Below are 27,907 nucleotides of genomic sequence, written 5' to 3' on the forward strand. Positions count from 1 at the left end.
TATTTCAACATAAAGCCAAATTAAATGCTTTCTATCCGTTTCCCCAAAGCATAATCTTCCTCAAATCCTTGCTGTCTGACTTTGCCCCTCTTCACTATTGCTCAATCAACAAGCTTTTTATAAAGCCCCTACTATGTAGCAGGCACTGCACTCAGGGCCAGGCCTGCCTACAGAGGAATAATATATTCTCTCAGAGCAGAAAACACGTACATATATTGATATGCAAAGAATACATACAAAATTAATACTGGGTAGTTTTTGGGAGAGAAGGCTCTAGTACATAGAGGAACTAATAGAAAGTGATACTTAACACTGACTTTTGAAGGAAACCAAAGATTCATAGAGGCAACAGAAGAGACTATTCCAAGCATGGGGGACAGACAGTACAAAGGCACAGAGACAAGAAATGAAGCACCATATGTGCGTAATAACCAATCGGACAATATGAATAGAGCTCAAAGTACATGGAAATGAATAAAGTATAGGAAGCCTACAAAGGTAAGAAGGGACCAGCTGTGAAGAGCTTTTAAATGCTAGAGATAATAGGGTGACATTGGAGTTTACTACGTGGAAGGGGTGAGAAGTCTGTGCTTTAGGTAGGAAAAATCAATTTGGCGTCTATTTGGAGGATGAATTAGAATGGGGGAAAAACATGAGACAGTGAGACCAACTAAGCAGGATTTTACAATAATCCAGGTTAGAGATGATGAAGATCTGAATTAGGATGGCAGCCATGTGAGAATGGAATATATGGAAGAGATGCTGTAGAAATAGAAATGGAGAGATTTGGTAAGATTGGGAACTGAATGAGGAGTTGAAAATGACACTTGAGGGTACAAACCTGGGGTCTGATAATGGTAAGGCCCTCCCCAGTAATATGGAAGTTTGGAAGAGGGGTAGTTTAGGGAGGAAAGAGGAGTTCTGCTTTGAACATGTTGCACAGGACATCCAGTGCTCTTCAGAAACTGCTCTGTCCAGGGTCACCAATTACTTCATTACATCCAAAAGCCTTCTCTCAGTCCTCATTCCCCTTGATTTTCTGTATCATGAGATATAGCTGACTGCTCTCCCTACTCCCACCCCACCCTTTTCTTCTTAAAAATCTTTTTCTTCTATTCCAGCGCATTACACTATCCTGGTTCTCCTCTAGTCCCTTTGGCTTCCTTTCTTCTCTTCCTTCAGTGGTTCCACTTCTTCACACACTCTAAACATTATCACAACCTAGTCATTGTGCCTATAATCTTTTTTTCTATACTCTCTCCCTAGAAGATCTCATCCCTGGACTTGGTTTTAATAATTACTGAATAATAACTAATAATAATAAAATTAACAATTTAATTATTGAAGAAGATTCCCAAATCCACATCTCTGAGTTTCCTGATATCATAAGATTATTTCTTACTATGACATTTCAGCAAATGCTTTGGTTGGAATTAACATTGAGGTCTCTGACTAACTATAAAGGCAAGGTGAACACTCCAGAAGGATATCATGAGTTACACCTTTGGAGTATATACCCTCAAAATACCTTGAACCCAGTGCAGCCATCCCCTTAGGGGACTTGTGCTCTGAGCACAGGTGGAGTTGAAAGTCCAAAGGAGAGCTAGCAGAGTCCCAAAATAACATGTTAAAAAAGGTGGGGAGGGGATAGCCTAAAAGAGAGTAGCAGGGTCTTTCTATATACTTACAGCCTACTAAAGAAGGAGGATCCTTTAAATGTCAGTCCAATGTGATACTCAATGGACAATCCTCTTTAACACAACCCCTAATCACTGGAATCAGTGAGAGGTTGCCAAGTCAACCTAACACACTATGCATTGCCTTCAACAAAGGGTCAGAACATAAGTCCCCAAAGAAAGGGATAAATGGACTTGTCCAACAACAGATATCATATCACTTCTGTTATAAAACTCTTGAGTATGATATTCAAAGCCCTCCCCAGATTGACAACTCCACTTTTCCAAATTCAGCTCTAACTCTCCTATAGGTAAAACATTTGTAAATGAACTTTACCTACACTTACTCTTCAAATTCCCAACCCCTCACGTTTTTCTGTCCCCTCTTCCTAGAATGCCCTCCCTATCCTCTCTGCCTACTAAAGTCCTACTTTCCATTTTGGTTCAGATCTGATCCCATCCATTCTATGAAGCACTCTCTGACTATTCAAACCAGAGCCATCTCTTCTTATCATTAACTCCTATTAGAACTTACTTTTTGTACCACACCCACACTAATCATATACAACCTTATTTTCTTTTTAGTTGTATCTCTTATCTCTGAAACTAAGCTGTAAGTTGCTGGAGAGCCAGTTCATTCCTTCTTCCCCAGGGCCTGAGCATGGTACCAGGATTGTGACAGGTTAAGGATAACAATTATAACAACAAGGATAGCAGTTGACTCACAGGAAAGCATTGATTTCCACTGATTATTGAGCTCATACTTGAAAAATGTGTATCTCACTTAAATTTTATAATATCAGAAGAACCATTGAAAATCATAGGCTGCTGCTGTTGTTCATCCTTCATTTTCTTTTTCTTTCTTTTTTTTTTTGGTTGGGCAATGGGGGTTAAGTGACTTGCCCAGGGTCACGCAGCTAGTAAGTGTTATGTGTCTGAGGCCAGATCTGAACTCAGGTCTTCCTGAATCCAGGGCTGGTGCTCTATCCACTGCGCCACCCAGCTGCCCCCATCCTTCATTTTCAAAGAAGACCAATGATATCATGAGGTGATTTTCTGACGCACACATAAAATGGATTTAAGCGAGACAGAGTTGCACAGAATCATCAGTCTCACTCTTTTTATGAGTCATCAAAGTAGCAAGACAGAAGTCAGGATGACTGGCGATGGCCCAGGATGCAGTGGTTGACCTTGCGTCTTCGATATCAGACCAAGCTCTAAGGCTAGACAGCTCCTGCTTCAGCCAATTTGTTGGCTGTTGAAACAAACTGTTCTCATCTGTCCCTTCCACTAGAGGATGTCTTTACGCACTTGGAATAAACACCCCCCTACCTCACCATCAGGTTTGAAGCTCCTTGGTTACCCTCATCCTAGTTTAGGCCCATCAGCCGAGATGGTCTACTGGGGTGTGGCCACTGCATATTCTGTGACTTCTTGGAGCCACAGGCGAAAGCTGAGTAACAGGCAGACACCGAAGGTGGATGAGCAGCCCTGAAAAGGGCCTAGCAAGCCTTCCTACCGGAGGTGCTAGTCCTCCTGAACACGCCTAAGAGGGATCTTAAAGATCGTGTCCAAGCAGAATGTGTAAACTGTAGAGATGAGAAGTAAAAAAGCTTTAGCTACTTGCTCACTTACACTCTTTCCAAAGGCCTCTCCAAATCTCTACTTTCAACTACTTTATCTTTCATTTCTGGCTTTGTATCCTCAGCACTTAGTGCAGTGCTGGGCACACAGTAAGCTCAGAAGAAGTGTTTCTTAACTGATTGATTTGTGTGACTTAGGCAGCCTCCATTATTTTCTTTAGTTCTTCCTACTCTTAGTATTATTAATATTAGTAGTAGTAATATTTGTTATTAATACTACTAGCATTGTTGCTACTAACAATAATGGCAAACTGGATTTATATAACACTTTAAGCTTTAATGAAAACTTCAAGTATTTTAAATTATCTCATTTAATCCTAACAACTCTATGCTATTACTATCCCATTCTACAGACAAGGAAACTTATTAAGGTCAGAAAGGCTACATGACTTGCCCAAAGTCACACATCATTTGCAGTAAGACTCAAACCCAGGTCTTCCCAACTGTAATTACAGCACTCTAACCACTTATACCATGCAGCCTAGTTCCTATTTCACACAAATGCATCTTCCTTCCTAATAGTTCACATCATCTGTCTTACACTTTGAACAACTTCCTAATCTACTAATTTACTTCCATTCCTTGATTTCCTTCCCCTTTTATTCTATCTCTTTTCCTGAATCTTACCAAAAAATTCAGAGTTAGAGGTATTCAGCCTTAGCAGTTCTGATTCCCGGGGGGGGGGGGGGGGGCGCAGCGCAGGGCAGGAAGGAAATACTTATTTTCTTGCTCCATTTCAGAATGAGGAAGCTAAGGGATATAGCAATTAAATGAGTAACCTACAGTCATGCACAAGACAATGGCAAGGCCAGGATAAAAGCCACTAGATTCTATAGCTTGTTACCCTAGGGAGACCTATAACCAGGAGGGGCCTCTAGAAAACTTAAGAGGGGGGAACTAGAGATACAAAGCATATTTGGTAACAGAATTCTTTCCCATTAAGGTTTCAGCTCTTAATTTCTCTGAATCACTCTAAGCCCAATTGAGAACTGTGCATTTATGTGAGATGCTTTAACGATGTTCCAGTTCTTTACATGTTGACTGGCACCTACCAGACTTTTTTGTGAAAGTCTTAATCTAGAGTCTCCCAAACACCGTGATTAAATGTTGAGATCTAACTTATCCGGAAGATTAATTAGATTTGTCCTATTTGACCCCAAAAGGTAGAACTCAGGAGCAATGGATTGAAGGAGCAACTGAACACTATATAGTATGAACAGCACTGGCTTTTGAGTCAGTAGCTTTAGGATCAGAAGACCTGGGTTCAAATCTCACCTTTAACATTTACTATCTGTGTTACCTTGGGCAAGACACAACCTCCCTGTAAGGTGAGGGGGTTAGACTAGATAGCCTCGCAAGCTCTTTCCAGCTCTAAATCTATAATCCTATGAGCTTTTAAACTGCAAAGAAGGAAACGTAAGTTTGATGTATGGAAAATGTCTTACCAATCAGAGCTGTCAAAAGTAGAATGGCATATTTGGGGAGAGGGTAGGTTTCCCTCACTGAAGAATCTTCAAAGCAAAGGCTGGATCACCACATGTTAGGGGTGTGAAGCAAAGGTTATTAAGCTGGGATACATGGATAGATTTCAGTGGGTTCATGAAGTTAGATTAAAAAAAATTATATCTTTATTTTCACTCACCTCTAATTAAAATTTATTACCTTCTTCAATTATTTTAAAACAATATTCATGGGGCAGCTAGGTGGCACAGTGGATAGAGCACCGGCCCTAGAGTCAGGAGGGCCTGAGTTCCAATCTGGCTTCAGACACTTGACACTTACTAGCTGTGTGACCCTGGGCAAGTCACTTAACCCCAATTGCCTCACCCCCGCAAAAAAACCCAATATTCAGAAATAGGGGTCCATAGGAACCACCATTCTGCCCAAAAAGTATAGGATGTAAAAAAGCTTAAGAACTTCAGTTATAGAGAGGGTTGTTTTTCAGGTCTAGGTCTAAATATATGACCAGTGGGATTCCTTCTGACCCTGTAATTATCACACACATAAGATGATAGAAATTTAGAAAGGAAAGGGAGCTCAGACACAGCTTAATCACCCTGATTTTACAGATAAGAAAACTAGAGCCTAGAGAGGAAAAACAATTTGCCCAAGATCATACAGCTAATAAAGGAAAGAGTCGAGATTCAGGGCTCTTGATGCCAAATCAAATGTTTTTTTTCCCACACCACCATGAAGGGCAGAACATGCACACTCAAAACTCACACACTTAAATTTTAATGTGCAAAGTCAAAGGTCAAGTTTGCAAGCACTAGGAAACAAACACTGGCCCTCAATATTTTAATCTGCTGTTCTCTGAACTAGACTTGTTTGCCTTAGTTTACACTGAAGGTAAACATGTAGTTAGCCTAGGAAAGGAAATGGAAAAAAAAAAAACCAACCCAGAGGTCACCTAAACAAGGGCAAAAAAGCAAGACTTCTAATTTGCAGTCAAATAGCTTAGTCACATTATCCAAATGAATTCAACTGCACAAAATCAGTAAATAAATAAATGAATGATTCATTCCCCAAGTCTGCCCCTAAAACAGAATGCTAACACAAATAAAAACACCATCCCATACAACTAAAAGAAACATGGTCTGTTTGGACTTTTTTTTTTTTGCTTTTAATGCCCAAATGAGGTGAATGAATTTGGATTCACATGTTCAGAATTTAATTTATAGTAGGATTTAAAGGTCATCTAACCCAATCCAACCTCTTCATCTTGCAGATGAGAAAATGGAGGTACAGAAAGATAATGTTACATGTCCACTTTCAGACATAGTAACAGAACTAGGATTCAAGTCTTCTGAAGAGTGTAAAAGTTGGGCCATTGTAGTATGGGTCTCTGGTTCCTAGCCAGTTGGGAGCATAAGAACCCTTGAGAACAAAGTGAGATGAAGATGGGCAAAAGGGCAAGGGAGAGGCCCAGGCCAACTATGTCTTCATTCCTTTTCAGGCTGTACTTCTGACTCATCTCCACAGGACTTTCTCTACCATGCCACAAAAACGTCTTCACCCTTGGAAGCTCATCCTATCCTTGAACTACTTCTTACACTGGAAACACTCTCCACTCTTAGCACCCCTGCCAATGATCAACAGGTTTCTCCTAGAATCTCCATTTTTGAGGAGTCCAATCTTCATTCTTCTTCTCCAGACTTCACTGATGACATCACCATAGGATTTTCTCTACCATGCCACTATACCAGATATTTCCCTTCCCCTACTCCTCCTTTACCTTTTAGCTCTCTATGTATTATTTTCTCTCATTAGAATGCAAGCTCCTTGAGGACAGGTGTGTTTGTATTCTCAACACTAAGCACAGTGCCTGGCAGATTTGTTGTGTGTTCAGTCATTTCAGCTGTGTCTGACTCTTTGAAAGCCCATTTGGAGTTTTATTTTGTTTTTCAGGGTTTTTTTGTGAGGCAATTGGGGTTAAGAGACTTGCCCAGAATCACACAGCTAGTGAGTGTTATGTGTCTGAGGTCGGATTTGAACTCAGGTCCTCCTGACTCCAAGACTGGTGCTCTATCCACTGCACTACCTAGCTGCCCCATCCCCCCCAATTTGGAGTTTTCTTGACAAAGATACAGGGGTTGTTTGCCATTTCCTTCCCCAGCTCATTTGACAGATGAAGAAACTGAGGCAAACAGGGTAAGTGACTTGCCCAGGGTCACACAGCTAATAAATGTCTGAGGCCAGATTTTAACTCAGGAAGATGAGTCTTCTTGACTCCAAGCCCAGCATTCCATCCACTCTGCCACCTAGCTGCCCCACCTGGCACATAGTAAGCTCTCTTGTTATTATTGACTATGCTGCCCTTTGACTCAAAACTTCAAATATATTTTCAGGGAGAACAACCACGGCTAACATCAAACCCTCTTGTGCTTTTGCACTAGCAGAGCACAGATGGAGGTCATGTTCAATGTTGAATTTAAAAAATTGCTTTTAAAGACCTTATTCTAGATCTGCCATCCTCTCATATGCTTTGTTACTGCAAACCATTCATTACCACTCACCATCTGGCTGAGTCATTTAAAAATAAATACTCTTTTCTTTAACCATTCTATGGCTGAAATTTTTTGTTATTCCAAGCAAAATGGCACAATATCTTTGTGTGGCCTTCTCTGCATAATTATTAAGGGCAGTGCAAATTGTTTTCTGATCTTCCTTATGACATGTACTAAAAGACTATTAAAAAAATAAAAAACTAAATTTAAACCTTTGCATAATTGTAAAGGTTTATTCCTTCTGTATCACAATGTATTTCTTTATTCTGAAGGCCAAGTGACAATCAGTCCAAATGAGCTACATTCACATGCAAAGGTCAGCAACAAATCAATGACTGTTACATATACTCACCATAGGCATTTATACATGATAGACTCTGAGTCAAAAGACCTGAGTTTGGTAGAAGTTCTGACAGGTTCTCCCCTGCTCTGTGACCCTAGGCAAGCTATTAAACCTCTCTGAGTCTCATTTTCCTTATCATAAAAAAGGGAATAATAATATTTTTGAGGATGTCATCAGAGAAGTCTATGAGTAGGGAGGAAAATGACAGGCTAGTTAGGTAGCAAAGACTGAAGGATAACCAATGGGAAGACTGTATGCTCTTCTGGTATCCACACAACATCGTGAGAATGAAAGGAAGCCTCTGAAACCTTACCACCACCCCCTACACGTATTGTGGATGCCCTGGGATGAATCTATGAGAAGATATGGGCAAAAGTAACACGGGATGTTTAGGCACAGATAGGCTGGAATATCCATTATTAAATATCAAGGGAATGCTCACAATATTGTGATGAGATCACAGACATATTGCAGTATTTCGTGCAATGGGTTATTGGAATAATACTTACACTATCCAACCTCACAGGACTATTGCGAGGAAAATACTCTCATAAACTCTAAAGTCCATCTCAAAATGAACTGTTATCAATAATCATCATTCTTGCTTACTAAATAAAATATGAATGTCTCTCTTGGTAGACTGTAATTCCTTAAGGCCAGGGATTGAGTAGAATATGTACTCTTTTCATTCCCCAGGGCACTATGAACCATGCTTGTGAAGAAACCATGAAAGAGTGTCAGACTGGAGACTTGGGCTCATAGATGGTCATTTCTTTTTTCTTTTTTTTTAATTGTATTTTATTTTTCAATTAGAAGAAATCTTCCTTCTTACCCTCACACTGCAGACCCTCCCTCCTTCCTCCCTAGTGAGAACAAAGGAAAAACTAAATCCCTGTTACACCCATGTATAGTCCAGCAAAACAAATCTCTGTATTGGTCATGTCCAAAAAATACATACATCTCATTCTGTACTCTAGTGGGAAGCATGTTTCATCATTAGTCTTCTGGAATCTTGGTTGTTCATTATGATGATCATTTCAGTTGTCTGTCTTAACCAAACTGTTGTCATTGTATAACTCATTCTCCTGGTTTTGCTCACTTCACTCTGCATCAATGGTTTTGCTCACTTCACTCTGCATCAATTCATACAGGTATTCCCAGGTTTCTCTGAAATCTTCCTGTCATCATTTCTTAATAGCACAATGGTATTTTTTCTTGGCAAATATTCTTACCACCTCAAAGAGAGCCACAAATATTTTTATGCATCAGAGTTTGTTTTGCTTAAGACTAAGGATATCTTAATCTATCCTCCCTCTAATTCTCCCTTCTATCTTCCCCCCTTGTATTACCCTGTTTAAATGTATTTCTGTGTCCAACTGTGTGTGTGTGTGTGTGTGTGTGTGTATTCTTCCCTCTTGTAACTAGTTCAGATGAGAGTTCAAGTGTCAGCTACTACCTCTATCCCCTCCTCCTTCTTTGTCCTTCTTCTATTTGCATACTCTGATTATATGAGAGATAATATTCCCTAACCTTCCTTTCCTTTCTCCCCTTAATATATTTCTCTTTTATTTCCATTCTTCTCTTGAGATTGAGACATAACAGAACCACTTCTAGGCCTTCTCTAGACTCTTTCAATGACCTCTCCATATTTGAATGTAAGCAAATATATCTCATTCTGTACTCTAGTGGGTATTCTTGTTTAGTCCCTTATCACACACGTTCACATGTGTTTACTTTTTCATGTGTCTCTAAACTCCTGTGTTAGAAATTCAAAGTTTCTCATCAATCAGAGAACAGCTGAACAAGTGGTGGTATAAGAATGTAACGGAATATTATTGTTCCATAAGAACTGATGAGCAGGCAGATTTCAGAAAAACCTGGAAAGACTTACATGAACTGATGCTGAGTGAAATAAGCAGAGCCAGGAGAACATTGTACACAGCAACATTATTAGATGACCAACTCTGATAGACTTAGCTCTTCTCAGCAGCATGATGATCCAAGACAATTCCAAAAGACTCATAATGGAAAATGCTATCCACATTCAAAGAAAGAAGTATGGAGTCTGAATGCAGATCAAAGGAAGGAGGGGGAAATTTTAGAACTCGAAATCTTACAAAAGTGAATGCTGAAAACTAAAAAGAAATTAATTAAATTTAAAAAAAATTTTCTACAAAGTTTCTATATAGCTCTGGTATTTTCATCAGGAATGCTTACAAGTCTTCTACTTCACTAAAGCCTCATTTCTCCCATGTTAGCTTTATACTCAGTTTTGCTGATTAAGTTATTGCTGGTTATAAAAGCCTATATCTTTTGCTTTCTGGCATATCATATTCCAAGCTCTTGGCCCCTGCATAGTGGTGACTGCTAACTTGTGTGTGATGCTGACTGTGGCTCACCAGTACTTGAATTATTTCTTTCTGGCTTCTTGAAGTATTTTTTTCTTTGAACCAAAAGTTCTGAATTTTGGCTGGATTTATAATATTCCTGGGAGCTTTCACTTTGGGTTTGCTTTTAGGAAGTGACTGGTGACTTCTTTCTATTTCAACTTTGCCCTTTGGAGCTAAGAGATATGAAGTTTTAAATTTTCTTAAAACATGGTATCAAGGTTCTTTTTTTTTTTTAATTATGGCATTCAGGAAGTCTAATGATTTTTTTCCCTCTTCAATCTGTTTTCCAAGTCAGTTGTTTTTGCTATTTACATCTTATTCAATTTATCTCAGTCTTTTGACTTTGTTTTAATATTTCTTGTTGTCTCATAGAGTCACTGGTTTCTTTTTGATCCATTCTAATTTTCAGGGAGTTTGTTGCTTAGGCAAGGTTTTGTACCACTTGTGCCAAGCTGTTGATTCTCTTTCCAATTCTTTCTAATTTTTTCCTCAAATGCTCTCATTTCATTTATAAAAACATTTTAACTTTTGCTTCATATCTCCCAGGAATTCTAGATGAACCTGTGTCCGAGCTATGTTTTCTCTAAGGTTTTGCTTGTAGATATTTTGGAGGCATTCTCTTCTTCTGGGTTCATCTGAAGCATTCCTGTCACACCATAACAGCTCTTTAAGGTGGGATTCTACCTTTGCTCATTCTTCCTGCCTACCTCCTGACTTGAAACAATGTTAGAGCTAGATTCTGCAGCACTTCTGAAGGGAAGGTCACCTACTCTAACTCATGCCTGACCAGGAATTATGTGACAAAATTCCAATTCAATAAGGTCTGAGTTTGGGAGGCAGCCTGGAGATAATGTAGGTCAAGCTCCTGAACCACAATATAGCCCACGATATGTCTGTCAGATGGCTTGAACAGTTACAATGACAATGATGGTGAACTTCCTACCCCCTGGGGCAGCCCATGACATGTTGGGGAGCTTTGATTGTTAAAAAAAAAAAAGTTTTTCCTTATATTGAGCCAAACCCTGTTTTGATATTTCATACTAGTTTTAGTTTTGTCCTCTGGCACTAACTAGAATCAGTATCATTATTATTATTATCAATAGTAATAACAGTAGTAGTTTTGGCTAAGTATAGTAGCCAGCATTTATATAACACTTTAAAATTTACAAAAAGCTTTATATATGTTATCTCCTTTCATCTCCACAACACCCCTGTGAGGTAAGTGCTATTATTATTCACATTTTACACATGAGGAAATCTGAGACTGAGAAAGCTAAGTGATTTGTCTGGTGTCACACAACTCAGTAAGTATATAAGGTATGATTTGAACTCTGTTTTTCTAACTCAAAGTCCAGTATTGTATCCATTATGCCTAGTTGCCCAATTAGAATAAGTATAATTAGCCTTCCATGTCACAGGTTTTCAATTTTTAAATAGCATTTTAAATTTAAATGTAAATAGTATTTTAAATTAGCAATCATCTCCCTTCTAAATATCCTCTTCCTCAAGTTAAAAATATCCAATCCCATCAACCTTTAAAAGCCCAATCACTACCCATTCTATTCACCCTTTTCTGGACAAGCTCCACTTTGTCCCTCTTAAATATAATATCCAGAACTAAATGTGGTACACACGTACCCAAAGGTTCCCCTCAGGATTATATGCGTAGGACAGAAATGCAAAAATCTCTAGGCATGATTAGCAGATATCTCTGATAAAAGGGAGCTAGCTCTATCCATTTTAAGACAGATTTACTTTCACAACGTTAAAGTATCCATTACTTGTTTTTGACTAAATATCCTTGTTATCAGTGGCCCTCAAAAGAGCTTAATTATTATTCAATGGATTGAATAATCAGACTGAAAAACAGGACCTGAAGACAAACATTTTTCATATGAGGTGCTTCCCCCTCTCCAGGTTACTCTTCCCACATCACCATGATTTTTAAAAAATTAAAAAATCAAAAACAGAAAAAGGCTCAAAAGCAATCATTTCACCTCAATCCCAAAACCTGCTGGTTTCTGAGACAGGCTGATCAGATTCAGTTCTAGGTTCCTAAGAACCAATTAGACTAATGGATGTCAGCTGGACATATGAAGCCTAACTCAGACTCTTTTCTCTCTTACTCATTCTTTTCCATCCTGTATATCCAATTTCCTTACCAAAAACTTTCAAACAAGATGAAAAGAGCCGAAGCACCTGGTTAACACTCTCCTCCCAGGTCTGACCTGATGCAGGTGTGTGCTTCCAAACTACATACCCTGGTCCCTGGCATCCACATTAGGCAAAAAGGCTCTATGGTAAGGTTTTATTTGAACCAGCATCCCAAAGCATTAATTATAAAATGGAGCACACCTGCTCTGAGCTGTGAAGCCAGAGATTTATGTGAACTAGTAAAATGAAGCCTTTTTGACCTCTTGTTGGATTTATATATTCTTTAAATAAGCATTTCCTCTTTGTAATGCAATGTTAACAGGAAAAAAAAGTTTATTACACTGACTAACCTGCTGACATAAACATACACACTGCTTGGTCCCCTTTATTCTTCTTAAACACTGCTCAGTCAAGTGCTTAATTTAAGGTTATGGTTGAAACTAAGCAGGCACTGTTATGAGGCCTGAAATTTCTTGCTCCAAATTTAACTTGTTAATGAGGTGACAGGAAGGACTGCCAATGCAGTCAGCCCCACACTTAATCCAAGAGCATCTTAATACACTTAATCACAGACATGCTGCCCCTCTGGTGGGGGACAAGGGAAGGAGGGAGAGAGGAGGTAACGGCTACCTTAGGACTGGTTTATAGGAAACAGAACCCGTTAAATGAAAAGACTTCCCCAAAGATACAATCCTTTTAGGCCAATCACAGCTTTTCAGTCAACGCACTGCATCCTAGCCCTGGGATTCAGATGATGGATTTAGACACAGAGGCACAAGAAAGACTTGAGAGGAAGTGTTGTTTCTTGACAAATTACCTTGGAGAGGCTTAGCCTGTTAGCTTTCAGCGTCACGAGCCCAGCACAACACACCAGGGCACTGGAACTGGAGAGGCCAGAACTTTGGGGGATGATTCCATCCAACAGGCAATTCATTCCAGTCGGGTTCATGAGGTTGAAATGTTCCTAATAACCGGAGGATTAAAAAAAAAAAAAACCATGAAATCCAAGGAGGCCCAGGGAGCACAATTTTAACAAGGCAATTTTCATACTATTTAGAAACACTGCTCAATGTCGTCTGATCTATCAGAAATGACCCATGACATAACTGCCATGGTTCTTCACTCTTAGTATATGCAGGGTCAGATTACCTTTCCCTTTATTCAATCAAGGTTACTATGGTGAATAAAAAGAGATCATGGTTTTTAAAATGTTGGAGGGGAGGGGGTTATTTGTTTTTGTTTTTCATATTATCATGGATTCTCAGGATTAGAAGGAACTTCTTAGGCCATGGAGTCCAACTCATACCTGAACTGGAATCCTCTCTACAATCCCTAACATTCTATCTCTATCACCAACGCACAGGACCTCACCCTCCAACAAGTAATCAAGGTCAGAAAGATCTGGGTTCAAATATCACCCCCAGCATTTATTAGTGTTACAAACATAAGCAAGTTATAGAACATCCCGTGATCTCTGGGCCTGTTTCTTCACCTATAAAATGGAGACAATAACGCTCATGCTACATATCTCAGAGGGCTGCTGTAAGGCTTAAGTGAAATCATATATAATTGTCATGACATGCTTGTGTCAAGAGGCAGTCCATTCTACTTGTGGACAATTCAACAAAAACAGGGATTTTTAACCTGGGGTCCCATGAAATGGTTTAAAATTTTTTTTTTTAAATAACTATTTCAAAATAATCGGCTTCCTTTTTAATCATGTGCACTTTATTTTATGCATTTAAAAACATCATCTTTTTTGGGGGGTTTTGGTGAGGCAGTCGGGGGTTAAGTGACTTGCCCAAGGTCACACAGCTAGTAAGTGTCAAATGTCTGAGGCCAGATTTGAATTTGGGTCTTCCTGCCTCCAAGGCTAGAGCTCTATCTACCATGCCACCTAGCTGCCCCTTGAAAACATTATTCTGAGAAGGGGTTCACAGGCCCACAGTCCATCACCAAGGTTGAATGACACAAAAAAGGTTAAGAATCCCTGAGTTAGGAAGTTTTTCATCCTACTGAGCTGAATCTGCTTCTCTAACACTTCTTCCTATTGATACTAACCTAATAGTTCTGCCCTTTCTGGTAGCTCCTCGAATGTCCTAACAATCCTCCAATCCCAAATATCTATCAACTAATCTAAATCATTATTAAGTCTATTTGCCTGAGGCAAAAACTAATGCAAATCAAAAGGATTAGTTCTCTTCCAAGGTAAATCCTTTACTACCATAGAAAGTTACCTAGAATACAAATGGGTCCTAGAGGTCCAACCATCAGAAGTTCCTCTTCAGTAAAGAACTCCACAAATCATTAGTTCTATTTGACAAATGGAGAAATCAAGGCACCAAGAGAGGTTAAGCGATTTTCCCAAGTAAACAGCAGAAGTAGGACTTGGGTCTAGGTCTCTGATTTCTCATAAAGAACCTAGTAAGAACCCTGGGCCAACATTCTGTGACTGTGATTTAATGTAAATCAGCCATATGAGGAAATCCAGATTTTTTACTAGCATTTTAAAGATACAGTTGAGCCATATGGTAGCTTTCAATGGAGCCCCAATTGGCCAACAGTCACAAATGAAAATGCAAACTTTAAATTATGAGGAAAATAAATAAGAGACAAAAAAGCCTCAAGGAAGAATATGCTCTCCAGTTCTATGGACCAGGACATAAAGAATCATATAACCTCAGATCTAGGAAGGTCCTCATCTAGTTCTACCTGCTTTTTTTTACACATGGAGTAATTGAGACCTGATGTGCCTAAGATCCTATAAACAGTTAGTGGTAGATTTAGGACTAGAACCTTAATTCCACTGATTCCCATTTGAACTTTTACTATGCCACCTTACCTGGACCTGGGAAGTTCTAGTCTGGTTAGAACTATGATCTAGACTAGAGAGCTAGGACTCTGGGGATTAAAAGCTACCTTTATACCTGTCTTAGGAAGGAATATCAAGAAAATTCCTTATTCTCTGTGTGACTGAGAATTAAAAATAATAATAAGGCCACTTACTCTTCAGGACTATTATGTCAATATAACTTCATATATGCAAAAACAAAATGTCATGCAAATGGGAAACCCCACTGTGTAACATATCATCACATGCAACATGCCAGAGAGTGATTCTGTAAACAAGCTAAAATAACAACTAGAGAAATGTTTTATTTTCTGCAAAGGACAGACCCTATAAGTTTTCCCTAAAATTAGCAGGCAAAGCTCATGTGGCCTATAAGTAAAGATACTCAGTTACTCAGTTGGCTAGAATTCTTTTTTCAATTCAAATCATCTAAAAATTTCCTTTCCAGAAATACAAACAAATTATAAACTGAAACACTGCTGCTGCCAATACCCTTTCATGCAGAACATCAGACAGCTTGTTAGAAAGAAGGAATGGGGGAGAGGGGGAGAGAAAGAAAAAAACCCTTAGAGATTTAACCAGAAACCAATCCACAGGGTGTCTTGAACGTGAATCAGGCTTACAAACTTATCACGCAATGTTTAAATAAAAATGTACTACGGTTTCAGAGATGAAAATGGGTTTTGCCAAATTCTGCAACAGCTCTATTCCAGAAGGATAACATGTTCAATTTAATATAAACAGATTATCCTCTGGACCCTCCTAGCGCTTAAATCTGAATGTTTCCTAACAGCCTCACATTGAGGCAGATTTTCTGCCAGGAGTTGTCTACAAACCTGCTTTGGGCATGAGCCATCAAATGAGAGAGATTGTCTTTAAGACCTAAAGCTCAAAAACAGACTCTCCAACACACCCCTCACTTCCACCCCCAAGTAGCCTGCTTCATCTAGGGCACTTTATTCAAAACGCAAAGAAAATCCTGCAATCTGTTATAAGACCATGCAGCACTTGCCAGGCAAATACATTCCAAGTACTGAAGTTTCCACTAATATCTAGATTGCTTAAAATAGGCAATGGAGAGGAGAGAGTTCATGCTGGCAAGGAACTCTTCACGTGAGAGATTTCCTTGGACCTGAGAAATAATGAAAAGAAGAAGGCTTCCTCAATTGAGCATGGTATAATGCAACAGAGATGGATCTGATGCATTTCTGTAATGGATTTGCCACTGAAGCTTCAGTCTGGATCTCTTGGCATGACACTACATGTGTTCTATGGAACAATAATAGTTCAATCACCATGCTCTTAAAAACACTTTGCAGACTCACAAGAGCCAACACCCACTACTTACAACCTCTTGCTTATAGTGCCAGATTTTAAATAATTATTGAAACACAAACTAGTACTCAGCAGGGAAGCTGCCTGTCTACCTCCTGCCTTGCATCACCCAAGGAAACCATGATTTTCATTTTGTTTTCTTGTTCTCAAGACACAAACCCAATGATATCCAACCTAGCTCTGTAACGTTTCTAGGAAAATATTTAGAGTAACCCAACTCTATTGCTTCTTTAAAAACTAGTGAAAGCCAATCTATACAGTCAAAAATGCTTCTATACAGAACATTTATATAAGCACATTAAAACAGAGTATAAATGAAAGGCTCTCTTTTCAAATGAAAATGTTAACAAAAATGAAAACCAGAAGAATGTTTTGCCAGCTCATCATGCCTCTGTTACAACTATATGGACCATTTAACAATGTTACTATAATCCAAGTAGTGTGACAGAATAGATAGACTCTCTCTAGTATCTGATCTATGTATCAGATAGATCTACCATCTGATCTGGCTTTTATCTTTAAAGCCAGGAAGACCTGAGTTCAAGTCCCATCTCTGACTTATATTAGTGAGTGATTATGGGAAAGTCATTCAACTGCTCAATTTCTCAAGGAACTCTCTAAGTTTATAAGCAACCAGGGGTAGACCATCCATGTATGTGGAAGGAGATTCCACAATGAGAGCTCCCTGTTCCAATGAAATCATTGGTCTGGACCTGTAAATGTATAACTACAATCCAGGAAATCCCTAATTTACAAATAGTCTCCCCTAAAAAAAGGCCATAGCTACCCTCAACAACCACCACATTCAATGCTAGGGGTGTCCTTCTCCACTACAATACCCCCCAAAAAAGTCCAGTAGAAGCTAAAACTCCTGGCACTACTTCCCAAGCTCTCTTCTACTGAAGCCATATGGTCTCAGTTAAGATCTTTACAATAGGAAAAGGCAGACAATTAGCCCAATGAAAGCTAAAATCACCCCTCATGACCAAAAGTATGAGGAACTTTAATAAAACATATAAAACATAATTTCTGTCTTCTTAAGTGATAGAAGGTACCTTATTTAACATCATTTACCTGGATTCCTTTAAATCCACATAGGAAATAGTTGTGCCACTGAGGCTTGGTCTTATCAATGTGAATGTCATCAATACTGGTACTGAAATCCCTACAGAAACAAAAGATACATCAAAGTTTATTTTTTAGTCATTCAGGTCAGTTCCTTGAAAAACAAATGGCTGACTGCTGCCACCTTCTGACAATACAGTAACATTTTTATCTCCTTGACACATTTTTCAAAACATTTTACAGACTATACAGAAGTACCCCAACATCCCTAGCTATTATGACTACGAAATATAGCAGGAAGTAACCTCAGCTACTTCCCACTGACTTCACTATTTCCTGATACTCTGTGAAAAGCCAATATATTCTACCAGCTTTCTGCTATTTCTTTCTGCAGAAGTTAATCACACGATGATGATGGGAAGATGGCTTTGCTAGGTTTTGCACAACCTAATTCATTCACTCCTGGCTGAAGAAGTAGCCATCCCAAAACTGCCTTCACATACTCTGCCGTTAATCCATACATTTGATTGTACTGTATACTATTTAGAAAAGACTATACCAAAAGGCAAAAATAATAGTATTATCAGAGGATTTATGCATAAGGAAACTTAGGCCCAAGGAGAGTAAATAACTTTCCCAGGGTCCCACAGGTAAGTAAGCCAAAGAGGCCTGAACTCATAGCATCTTGATTCCAAGGTCAGCTTTCTAACCACCATGCCATGATGCTTCTCGTAACATATATTTATTGTATTAAAATATGCTGACCTACTTGGAAGAAACCTCTGTGCATTTTAATAATAATCAAAAGAGACCCTAGAAAATGGGAAAATTTTAAATGGCAAAGAAATGTGGGAAATTGAGCTTGAAAATATAAAAAAGTTTTTTTTTCAAATTCCAAACTTGTAAGCTTATATTAAAACACAGGATATTGACTTCACATTAAAAAAATGTAAAACTTCAGCAATTCTACCATTTAATATCACGTATTACATAGGAACTACCAGCTTCCTCTTCTATTATTTGATAGACTCTAAGTTCCTCTTGATAGCAGGGATTGTTTTGATTTTGTCTTTGTATCCCCAGCCTAGCATATAGTAGACATTTAATATGTACCTGCTGATTGATTTATCATTTTAGACCTTTCAGTCTTGACAATGTCTAGGTTTACAAATTCTATCATCTTGTACTATATTTGATATAAATTGTAAGCATGTACGTGTAATATCTAGCCAATATACAGTAGGGAAATAAAAAAATACAGAGAAAAGCTAATAAACTATATCCATGTGAATAGAGAATTGCCCCAAATCCCACGATTTTTGAAAGCTCTCAAAGTCTGATTTGATTTCATAATTGTACAAGTGAAGACTCCTGTCATTCATTACTAGTGATACTCAGCCCATCCGTCCTCTGAAGCTATGATCCCATAAAATTCACATCTAGATTAAGTATACAAACTTTGTTACTTTAAGAGCTAGGGAATACATTTTGGGAAAGAAACGTCTTGTGTGCTATCTCCTCTCCCAATGACCCCCTACACAAAAGAGATGATATTTTCCAACCTTTCATTCGTCCTTTCCATGGCATCCTCAGGCTAGCTTCACCTCTCCAGCTCCACCAAGACCAAATGCCTCTCCAGACACTTTTGCACCAATACCAAGGGCAACTGTCTCTCCCTCCCACCCAGCTTGGGCCAAAATCTAAGTTCAACCTCAAAAGTACACACTTTTTTTCACCCTCTAGACTTAAGTACAGCCTCCAAAGAATTCCAGTTCATCGACAATGAAGACTCAGACTCCAGAACTTCAAGAGGGTTCCTATTTACCCACATATACACATGAAGAAGCCGATACCTTACACATACAAACACCATTCCCTATATAGACTCTTCTCATTCCATTCTTAGGTCAGATTCTCATTCAGTTGAACAATCTGAAAGTTCTACTACTCCATGGGATCTTCACCCCTACCTCTCTCCCCATACTATTCTTCTGCGACACTGAGCTCCACAGAAGCACATCTGTAACTCAAGTAGTAACCCTAGGGCCAGCTATCTAGCTACATGTGACAGAGCACAAGATCTGGAAATGAAGTAAAAATTCTTGGGAGTTGGAGAATGGGGTTGATCCCCCCTCACCAAGTTGTCCCCTACAGCCTCAGAGATTCTAAAAAGGGAAAGCTAACGAATGAACTTTGTACTGAGATTCCTATTATACCTAAGAGACTCAGGGCAGAGATTGAGTCAATTCAGAAAAAGCCATACTGATAAGATCTGCTCCCACTACTTTAATACATAAATAGGAGCATCTGTCAGTACAGTGAGTACAGAGATAGGTGAAGGTGCTATTCATACTTCTGAGGACCAATTCCACTGTGTCTAAGAGCATGGTCATTTCTTTTATGCTAGTTGCCCATGTGACTCTTGGCAAGTCACTTAATCTCCCTGAATCTCCAAATGTATACAATAAGATTAGATCAGATGATTATTGAGGTTCCCTTGTGATCCTATGATAAGAGGTCACACACAGGTTTTGTAATAGCCCAATTTAAGGAAAAGTAGAGCTCCTATTTTTTTAAATTTTCTTTTTTTATTGTGAATTTAACAATCAAAGAAGTAAAAACATTTTAATATACAAAGAGGAACAAGAAAGAGGACTGTGTGAGAAACTGAAATTCTGTTGCAGAGTTTTTAAAAGGAGTATATGTGTAGCTGCTATCCCAAAGCCCACTGGTACGGAGCTTTCTCCTGCTTGATGAAGAATGCTCTGGCCAATGCCTAGCTTTCTTCAGTCCTTTTCATGACTCTTCAAGTAGGAAGTAACTTTGGGTGCTTCTGGCTTCCAGCTTCGAGAAGGAACGCCACTTCAGGTTGCTGAAGGAAAGGACTCTGGGAAGACATGAGAAGAGCTGGCAGTCTCCATCGTTTCCCTATTTCCACTAGAGACTTTGGGGAGTTTCCCCTTCAGAGAGCTCTAGGGCTTTCTCTCTTGGTTAAGCTGAGTTATTTAATCCCAGTGGGGGAGTTCCTTTACTCTGCATTATCTGATTGTCTGGTACATATTCTCCTATGTATACCTTCTCTGGTTTCTATTTTGCTATGATTTAAATGATTTGTATTTGGTGAGAAAGAGGTCAAACCTTGGATATAAAGCTTGGGGTCCTGCTTCTCCCTCCCCCAATAATGACCCAGAGATCAGAAATTGGTTTGAACCTAATGATATCCCCCAGACTAACAATATTTAAGGGAGCTGATAGATATAATTCTAGACATCCATTTCTCTGAGGTGGGTAAAGTGACCTTCAGCCCCAACTTCCTGATTCCCCTCTCGGTAGGAATTAAAGTCTCCCTCAGAGAAGAGTGAAGGAAAAGAAGCTAGAGTGGTCTGCTCTGCCTCCCTTCAAAATACACAACAACACTGCCACGTTACAGGGAGGGAACAGCCTTTGCCACATGTGGGATCTCCTTATATTTATATATATACACATATATATACACATATACATACACACACACACACACACACACACACACACACACAGAGTTTAACAAGGTAATAACAAAATCACCCAATGTCCTCCAGCACTTTTTTTCTTCCATGCATTTAAAAAAGTTTATTGATGCATTTTATGCCAAGTTCATCATTAATCTACTTCCTTCCCCCCCCCCACAAAGCCTTCTCTTGTAACAAATATGTATAATCAACAAAATAAATCAACACAATGGCCACATCTGAGGAAGCGTGCCTAATTCTATATGTCTGGTCCATCACCCCTCCAACAAGAAGTGAGAAATAAATTTCTTCAACAGTCTTCTAAAGTCATGATTGGTCACTGTTCCACTCAGAGTTATTAAGTCTTTCAGTGTTGTTTCCCCTCATATTATTATTGTGGGCATCATAGATTGTTCTCCTGGTTCTGCTCACTTCACTTTCCATTAGTTTATGTCAGTACTTTAATATTTCTCCAAATCTAAGATATTCATCATTTCTTCTGGCACAATACTAACCCATTACATTCATTATACTATAATTTGTTCAACTATACCAATTGACAGGCACCTATTCTATTTCTAGTTCTTTGCTATAACAAAAAAACATAATAAAACAAAAGGCTGTTCTGAATATTTAGTATGTAGGTATTTTTTAATCTGTCCTTGAGCTCTTTGGGGTATTGCCTAAGTGGAATATCTTGGGGTCAAAGGGTATATACAATTTAGTAACTTTTTGAGAAAAAATCCAAATTGTTTTTCAGGCTGGCTGAACCATTTCACAGCTCTACCAAGAATGCATGGGTCTTTCCTCCTAAGAACTCCTACTCTTGTTTTCCTCTTTGCCAATATTGATGTGAGGTGGAACCCCATAGTTCTTTGTTTACATTTCTATTGAGTGATTTAGAATACTTTTTCATATGATTGCTGCATTTCTTCATTTGAGAAAAAGCCATTCATATCCTTTGACCACTTCTATATTAAGAATGCCTCTTATTAATATAGATTTGCACCAATTTTGTTACAACATCTTGAATATCAGACCTTTATCAAAACTTGTCATGAAGGGTTTTTTTTCTGAATTGTTTCCCCTCTCATTTTAATTGCATTTATTTTATCCAGAAGATTTTTAATTTTATGTAACTGAAACTGTACCTTTTATGATCAACTATATTTTTTATTTAGGTAAGAATTCTCTCCTTAGCCATATCTGTAAAAGTTATCTTCCTTTCTCCTTTATTTTTTATTTTTTTTACAATTTGACCTTTTATGTTTATGTCACATTCACTTGTTGCATATTAAAAAAATTGTTCTAAACGTAATTTCTTCAAGGCTGCTTTATTTTCCCAGTTTTTGTCAAATAGGGAGTCTTTACCCCATTAATTGGTGTCTCTGGTTTACCTAACAGTATGCTACTATGTTCAATTGCTTTTAGGTCTTGTTCAACTAATCTCTTCTTCTGATCAACTTCTTTATTTTTTAACAAGTACCAAATAGCTTAAATGATTATTTCTTTATGGTATAGTTTGAGATTTGATACTACTAGATTCCCTTCATTCCTACCATTTTCATCATTTTTCTTTAAATGCCTGACCTTCTTCCAGATGAATTTTGTTATTGTTTTTTCTAGTTCTATTAAATAACCCATTGGTAGTCTGAGATAGCACTAAATCTGTAAATGAATTTTGATAGTATCATCATTTTTATCATATGACAGTCAAATCATAAAAAGTAATGCTTCTCCAATTATTTGTCTTCTTTTATTTCTTGGGGGGAAAGTGTTTTGTACTTGTTTTCATATAAGTACTTAGTGTATCTAGTTACACAGATATAAAAAATGTTTTTAAAATTCTACTCATTTTGAATTGAATTTCTTTTTTCCAGCTCTTACTCTCGGTTAATATTATAGAGAGGGGTTGATAATCATGAGGTAAAAATAGAAGATCTTACTTTACTTGATTTATTAGAAAGCTACTACTGTTTCTAGATTATGTTATAATATTAACTCTTGGCTGTCAACAGATAGCATTTACAACACTAAGGAAAGGTACCTTTATTCCTATGGTTTCTAGTTTTTTTAACATAAATTAGTGTTAAATTTTATAAGAAAAAAACATTCCCTGCATCTACTAATTATAATCACATTACTTTTAATGTTTTTATATTAATATGATCTATTTTATTTATAGTGTTCTAATTCTGAACCAACTCTGCAATCCTGTTCTAAATCTAACTTGGTCAGAATGAAAAAAACATTTGAATATATTGCTATAGACTATTTGTTAATATTTTATTCAATTTTTTTTTGTATTGGAATGCATTAAAGATATTGGTCTATAATTTTCTTTCTCTGCTGTACCTCTTCTCAGTTTAGGTATTAAGAGTATATTTGGTAAGATGTCTACTCTATTTTTGAAAATTATTTATGTAGATTTAATTGTTCTTTGAATATTTTATAGAATTCACTCGTAAATCCCTCTAGGTGTACAGTTTCCTTTAAGAATTCATTTATGGGGGCAGCGAGGTGGTGCAGTGGATAGAAGAGCTCTGGTCTTGAAGTCAGGAGGACCTGAGTTCAAATCCAGCCTCAGACACTTGACACTTACTAGCTGTGTGACCTAGGCAAGTCACTTAACCCCGACTGCCTCACCAAAAAGCAAAAAAAAAAAAAAATTCATTTATGGCTTTTCTGATTTCTTTTTCTGAGAACGAATTGTTTAAAATCTCTATTTGCTGTTGTGTTAATCTGGACAATTTACATTTTTGGACCTAGTACTGCCTACCCACAGCCTTCCATTCCGACCTGGAGTTGAATTCCACATAACAGCAATAGCCTCCAATACTAGCTTTCGAAGTTTCCTCTTGGTCATGTCCTGATGAGGCCCTCTAATTCTTTACTGTCTAAAGGCCCATAAATCCAACCAGCCCCAGAAGTTGGGGTAGAAGAAATTTAATGGCTATGAAAGAAAAAGTGGTAGGACAATGCAGCACTACTTACATCAATACAACACAGGAAGGAAAAGGCTTATTGAAGGAGATTTGAACCAACTGTATAAAATAAGCCCAGCTGTAGCAGTCTCTTGGAGTACTGCCTCAGCAGTGTCCTAACTGGATTCTTCCTCAACCACTTAGTGTGTTGGGGCCTATAACTTCAACCACAATCCTGGGATCAGGAAAGAAAAAAGTTGGCCACTAGAGAGGAAAGTGAAGCCCAGAAGTGTGGGGCATGTTATAACACTAACTCAGTGTAGGAGTAAATAGTACTATTTACAAGAAGGGTCAAGTTAAAAGTGGAGAACAAGAGAAACTGCAGGGGCCTCTTGCAGTCTGCCTGTGGCACTGTCCCAGCAAGTCACTAATCTTACCCAACCTTAGTGGTCTAAAGGGAATAAACAGTAGTGGATGGGAAAGGGGCACAAAAGGGTTGGGCCCCTTTTGCTAAAGGGAAAGAATTGCCAGTAAGAAAGGAACCTGATTATAATAAGGGCACCCTAGAAAAACCAGCACAGAGACAAAGAAATACTGACAAATGAGAAAAATGAGCCAACAATATAGATAACAAGACAGTACAAAGAATAAGTACCCTGAAATGAAGGAAACCTAGTCAAGAACCTCCACCAAAGGGGAAAGTCTTACACAATAATTCTACAAAGACCTTAGAAATGAAAATACAGCAACTCCAAGAACCTCCAGAATGGTTCCAAAATATAATATTTCTCATGGAAAAAAATTTAAAATACTGGTGGGGAGGCAGAGCCAAGAGTAGTATGAAGCAATACAGTGAGTTCCCCTCCACAAAACAACTCTGAAAGAATCAGAACTCTGCTCAATGTAATCATCAACCATGATTCTAGAGGACAAATGATAATACATGCCACTACTGACAGAGAGACCAAGGACACAAAGTACAAAACGAGACATCTGTATTAGACATAGCCAATGTGGAAATTTATTTGGATAGACTGTACACATTTGTATTGGGTTCTGTTTTTCTAATTGGTGGGGAAGAAGATGCAATGAGAGGGTGAGAAGGCAGATTTTGGCTGATTAAAACAGATAGAATATTTTTAAATACAAAAAATTAAATACAAAAAACCCTATTGATTACATAAACAATCTATAATGAAGAGAAATGATCCAAAACAGTAGACTTGCTGAAAAAGATACTGAAAGAATTGGACAGAAAAAAAATGCAGAGGCAGAATTTTGTATTATGTAAGAGCTCTATGAATAATGATAATACATTGTAATAATATTCAATTTGAAGCTAGTATACAAAGAGTTAATCTAAGTGTTATAGGTCTTCCCCTCCAAAATCTGGGAAAATAAATAAATAAATAAATAAATGAAAATCCTGAATATTATACTATAAGAAACTGGGTAGGAAAATATACAGAAGTAATGGAAGTAGACAAAATAGACCTTGAAAGAATCCAAAGACCTTAGACTCAGCCATACTGCTACTAACACTATTCCCTAAAGAAATCAAATAAAAAGGAAAAAGATCCAAAGTTACAAAAATATTTACAGCAGTTTTTTTTCAAGATGGCAAGCAATTAGAAACTGAGGGGATGCCCATCATTTGAGGAATGTCTAACAAGTTGCAGTACAGGCAGGTGATGGAATATTATTGTGCTATAAGGAATGAAAAGAATGGTTTCAGAAAAATTTAGGAGGACCTGTATGAATGGATGCAAAATGAAGTAAGCAGAACCAGGAGAACAATGTATACAATAACAGCAGTATTATAAACACCATCAACTTTGAAACATTTAGTATTCGATCAATACAATGACCTTTCAGAATTCCAAAGGTTTCATGATGAAACATGCTCTCCATCTCCAGATAGAGAACTGATGAACTCAGAGTAAAGAATGAAGCATATTTCCTTCTTTCTTTCATTTTCTTTTTTTTTTTTAACAATGGCAATGTGGAAATTTGTTTTGTATGATTATAAGTATTTGTAATGAGTTTTATTTTTCCAGCCTTCTCCCCGGATGAGTGGGAGAAGGAAGAGAGAGAGAATTTGGACTTGAAAATAAAGTTAAATCAAATGTAATGGGGGGAAAAAAGAATCCATAAAATATCAACAGAGAAATCCAAACCTTAATTACCAAGAATCATCATGGTCAAACTCCAAAACTACATTACCAAAAATCATATGTTGCAGGCAGCCAAGATAAAAAAAAAGAAATCAGAATATCCTGGGACTAGTTTTTATTTATGAGAAATCAAAGGAAAAATTGAAATATATTTTTAAAAGCACAGACCAAAATAACATCTACAAAGCTGAGCTTTATCATCAATTTAATAAGTTCAACAAATGAGAAGCATTCAAATTATTCCTTCAAAAGAAACTAAATCAAGCAAGAGAGGTAACATGCAAACTGATCCAACAAAAGAAAACAGGTCAGATGAATGAATACATGGGAGAAGCACGCATGAAGTGCCTACAGCATGCCAGCCATCGTACAAGATTCAAGGAAGATATAAGCAAAGAATTGAGCTTTGGTGTATCTAGGGCTATGGCTGTCTTCCTCTTTTTAAAAATGCTCACATTACTGGAGAGACACTGAAAGAACAAAAAGTGTATACGTGGGCAAAAAATATAAGGGGATAAAAAAAAATCAAGAAGTAAATTAATACTTCAAGGATAAAACAAAAGAATTACATTGCCTCATTAGTTAGTCAATATATTTGATTATGAGATAGTACAGAGGAAAAACTCTCAGGTAAGAAAAAAGGTGAATAAGCCAGAGCAAATACAGAGAATCATCACCATCTGGCCAGGACTCAAAAACAGATGCAATCAAAAAGTTCTCCATCTATCACCCTGTTTCAAGAGGCTTGGGAGAAAACAACACATTGGGGGGTGCAGGACACACAGGTAATGGGCTTCAGACGTCTAGTTAAACCCAGTTCCTCTGCCTGGAAAGTTTCGTCTGTACTTCACACATTAGAGCTAGACAGGTGTTTAGATATCATACAATCCAGCCAATCATAATGTGAAAAGTACTCTCTCAGTCACAATCATTCTATGAGAAAGTTTTTCTTAACTGTTTTTGAGAAAATATTTGAGGATGTTTACTTGGATGTTTGAGGAACGTGTTCTGTCAAAATGAAAAATGTTATCAGCAAAAAAGGCAGAGTTATACTGGGATCAATGACATCCAAACTATAGGAAATGCAAAGTATATGTCTCTCTAATGCCTGTCAGGAAAGGCCATCAAATGACAGATACTTCCAAGAAGTGAGAAAGAGAAGAGATCGATCGTTTTAAATAAGGATAAAATATCCCCAAGTAAAACTTTGAAGGGGGGTTTTCTTATTTGTTTGTTTTATTTTCCCTGTTGAAAGCTAACTGGAGCAGAAAATGAAGGGAAAGACAGGATGTCAGAAAGTAGAAAAGATCGTTCTATTCTTCACATGTAAGCAGTCACAGAGAGTCTGGCCAAATGTATACCAACAATCGCTCCTTTTCGAGAAGGAATTGGCACACATATTGCCCAAACAGTTCCTGCAGTAGGAGAGAAGACAAAAGAAGGGAACCTCTCTTCAAGGTCATGTTCGTTTTTCAAAGAGCATATGATTAATATGGAAATAACAGTCTCTCTAGGCACAGCTAGTAAGAGCTCAGGTTCTCAGCCCTACTGGCCTGCCACTATAGATGGACAGTTAGTAATTCAACTGAGTAAAGGGGTTAAGGAGACTCCATAGTTCAAAGCCAGGATGCTAACATGCAGAGAAGTACCAAATCCAGGGTCTAAGGTAGGATAAAATGCAAAATCTGCAGCCTGACATATAAAGTCCTCCATAGGCTGAACCCCAACAGCTTTTTCAGTCTTAGTTCATATTAATCCCCTTTATAAATTTCTATTTCAGTCATGTCAGACTGCAAGTTGTTATCTGTACATGCCATTCCATCTCCCCACCTCTGCCTCTCTACATTCACTTCT

At 37.9% G+C, this 27,907-nt stretch overlaps 1 protein-coding gene across 2 annotated transcripts in view; it reads right to left on the bottom strand.

Annotated features, from left to right (window-relative positions):
* Positions 1-27,907, bottom strand: part of GALK2 (galactokinase 2) — a 170,521-nt gene that overhangs the window by 86,437 nt on the left and 56,177 nt on the right. For both annotated transcript variants that reach the window (XM_078151262.1, XM_020978035.2), the window contains exons 4-5: positions 17,474-17,564; positions 13,031-13,177 (exon numbers count right to left, since the gene is read on the bottom strand). In XM_078151262.1, the coding sequence (XP_078007388.1) occupies positions 13,031-13,177; positions 17,474-17,564 (238 nt within the window). The remainder of the gene's footprint in view (positions 1-13,030; positions 13,178-17,473; positions 17,565-27,907) is intronic.

The sequence above is a fragment of the Phascolarctos cinereus genome, unplaced genomic scaffold (assembly GCF_003287225.1).
Source record: "Phascolarctos cinereus isolate Bilbo 61053 unplaced genomic scaffold, phaCin_HiC Scaffold_3;HRSCAF=262, whole genome shotgun sequence".
NCBI classification, from domain to species: Eukaryota; Metazoa; Chordata; class Mammalia; order Diprotodontia; family Phascolarctidae; genus Phascolarctos; species Phascolarctos cinereus.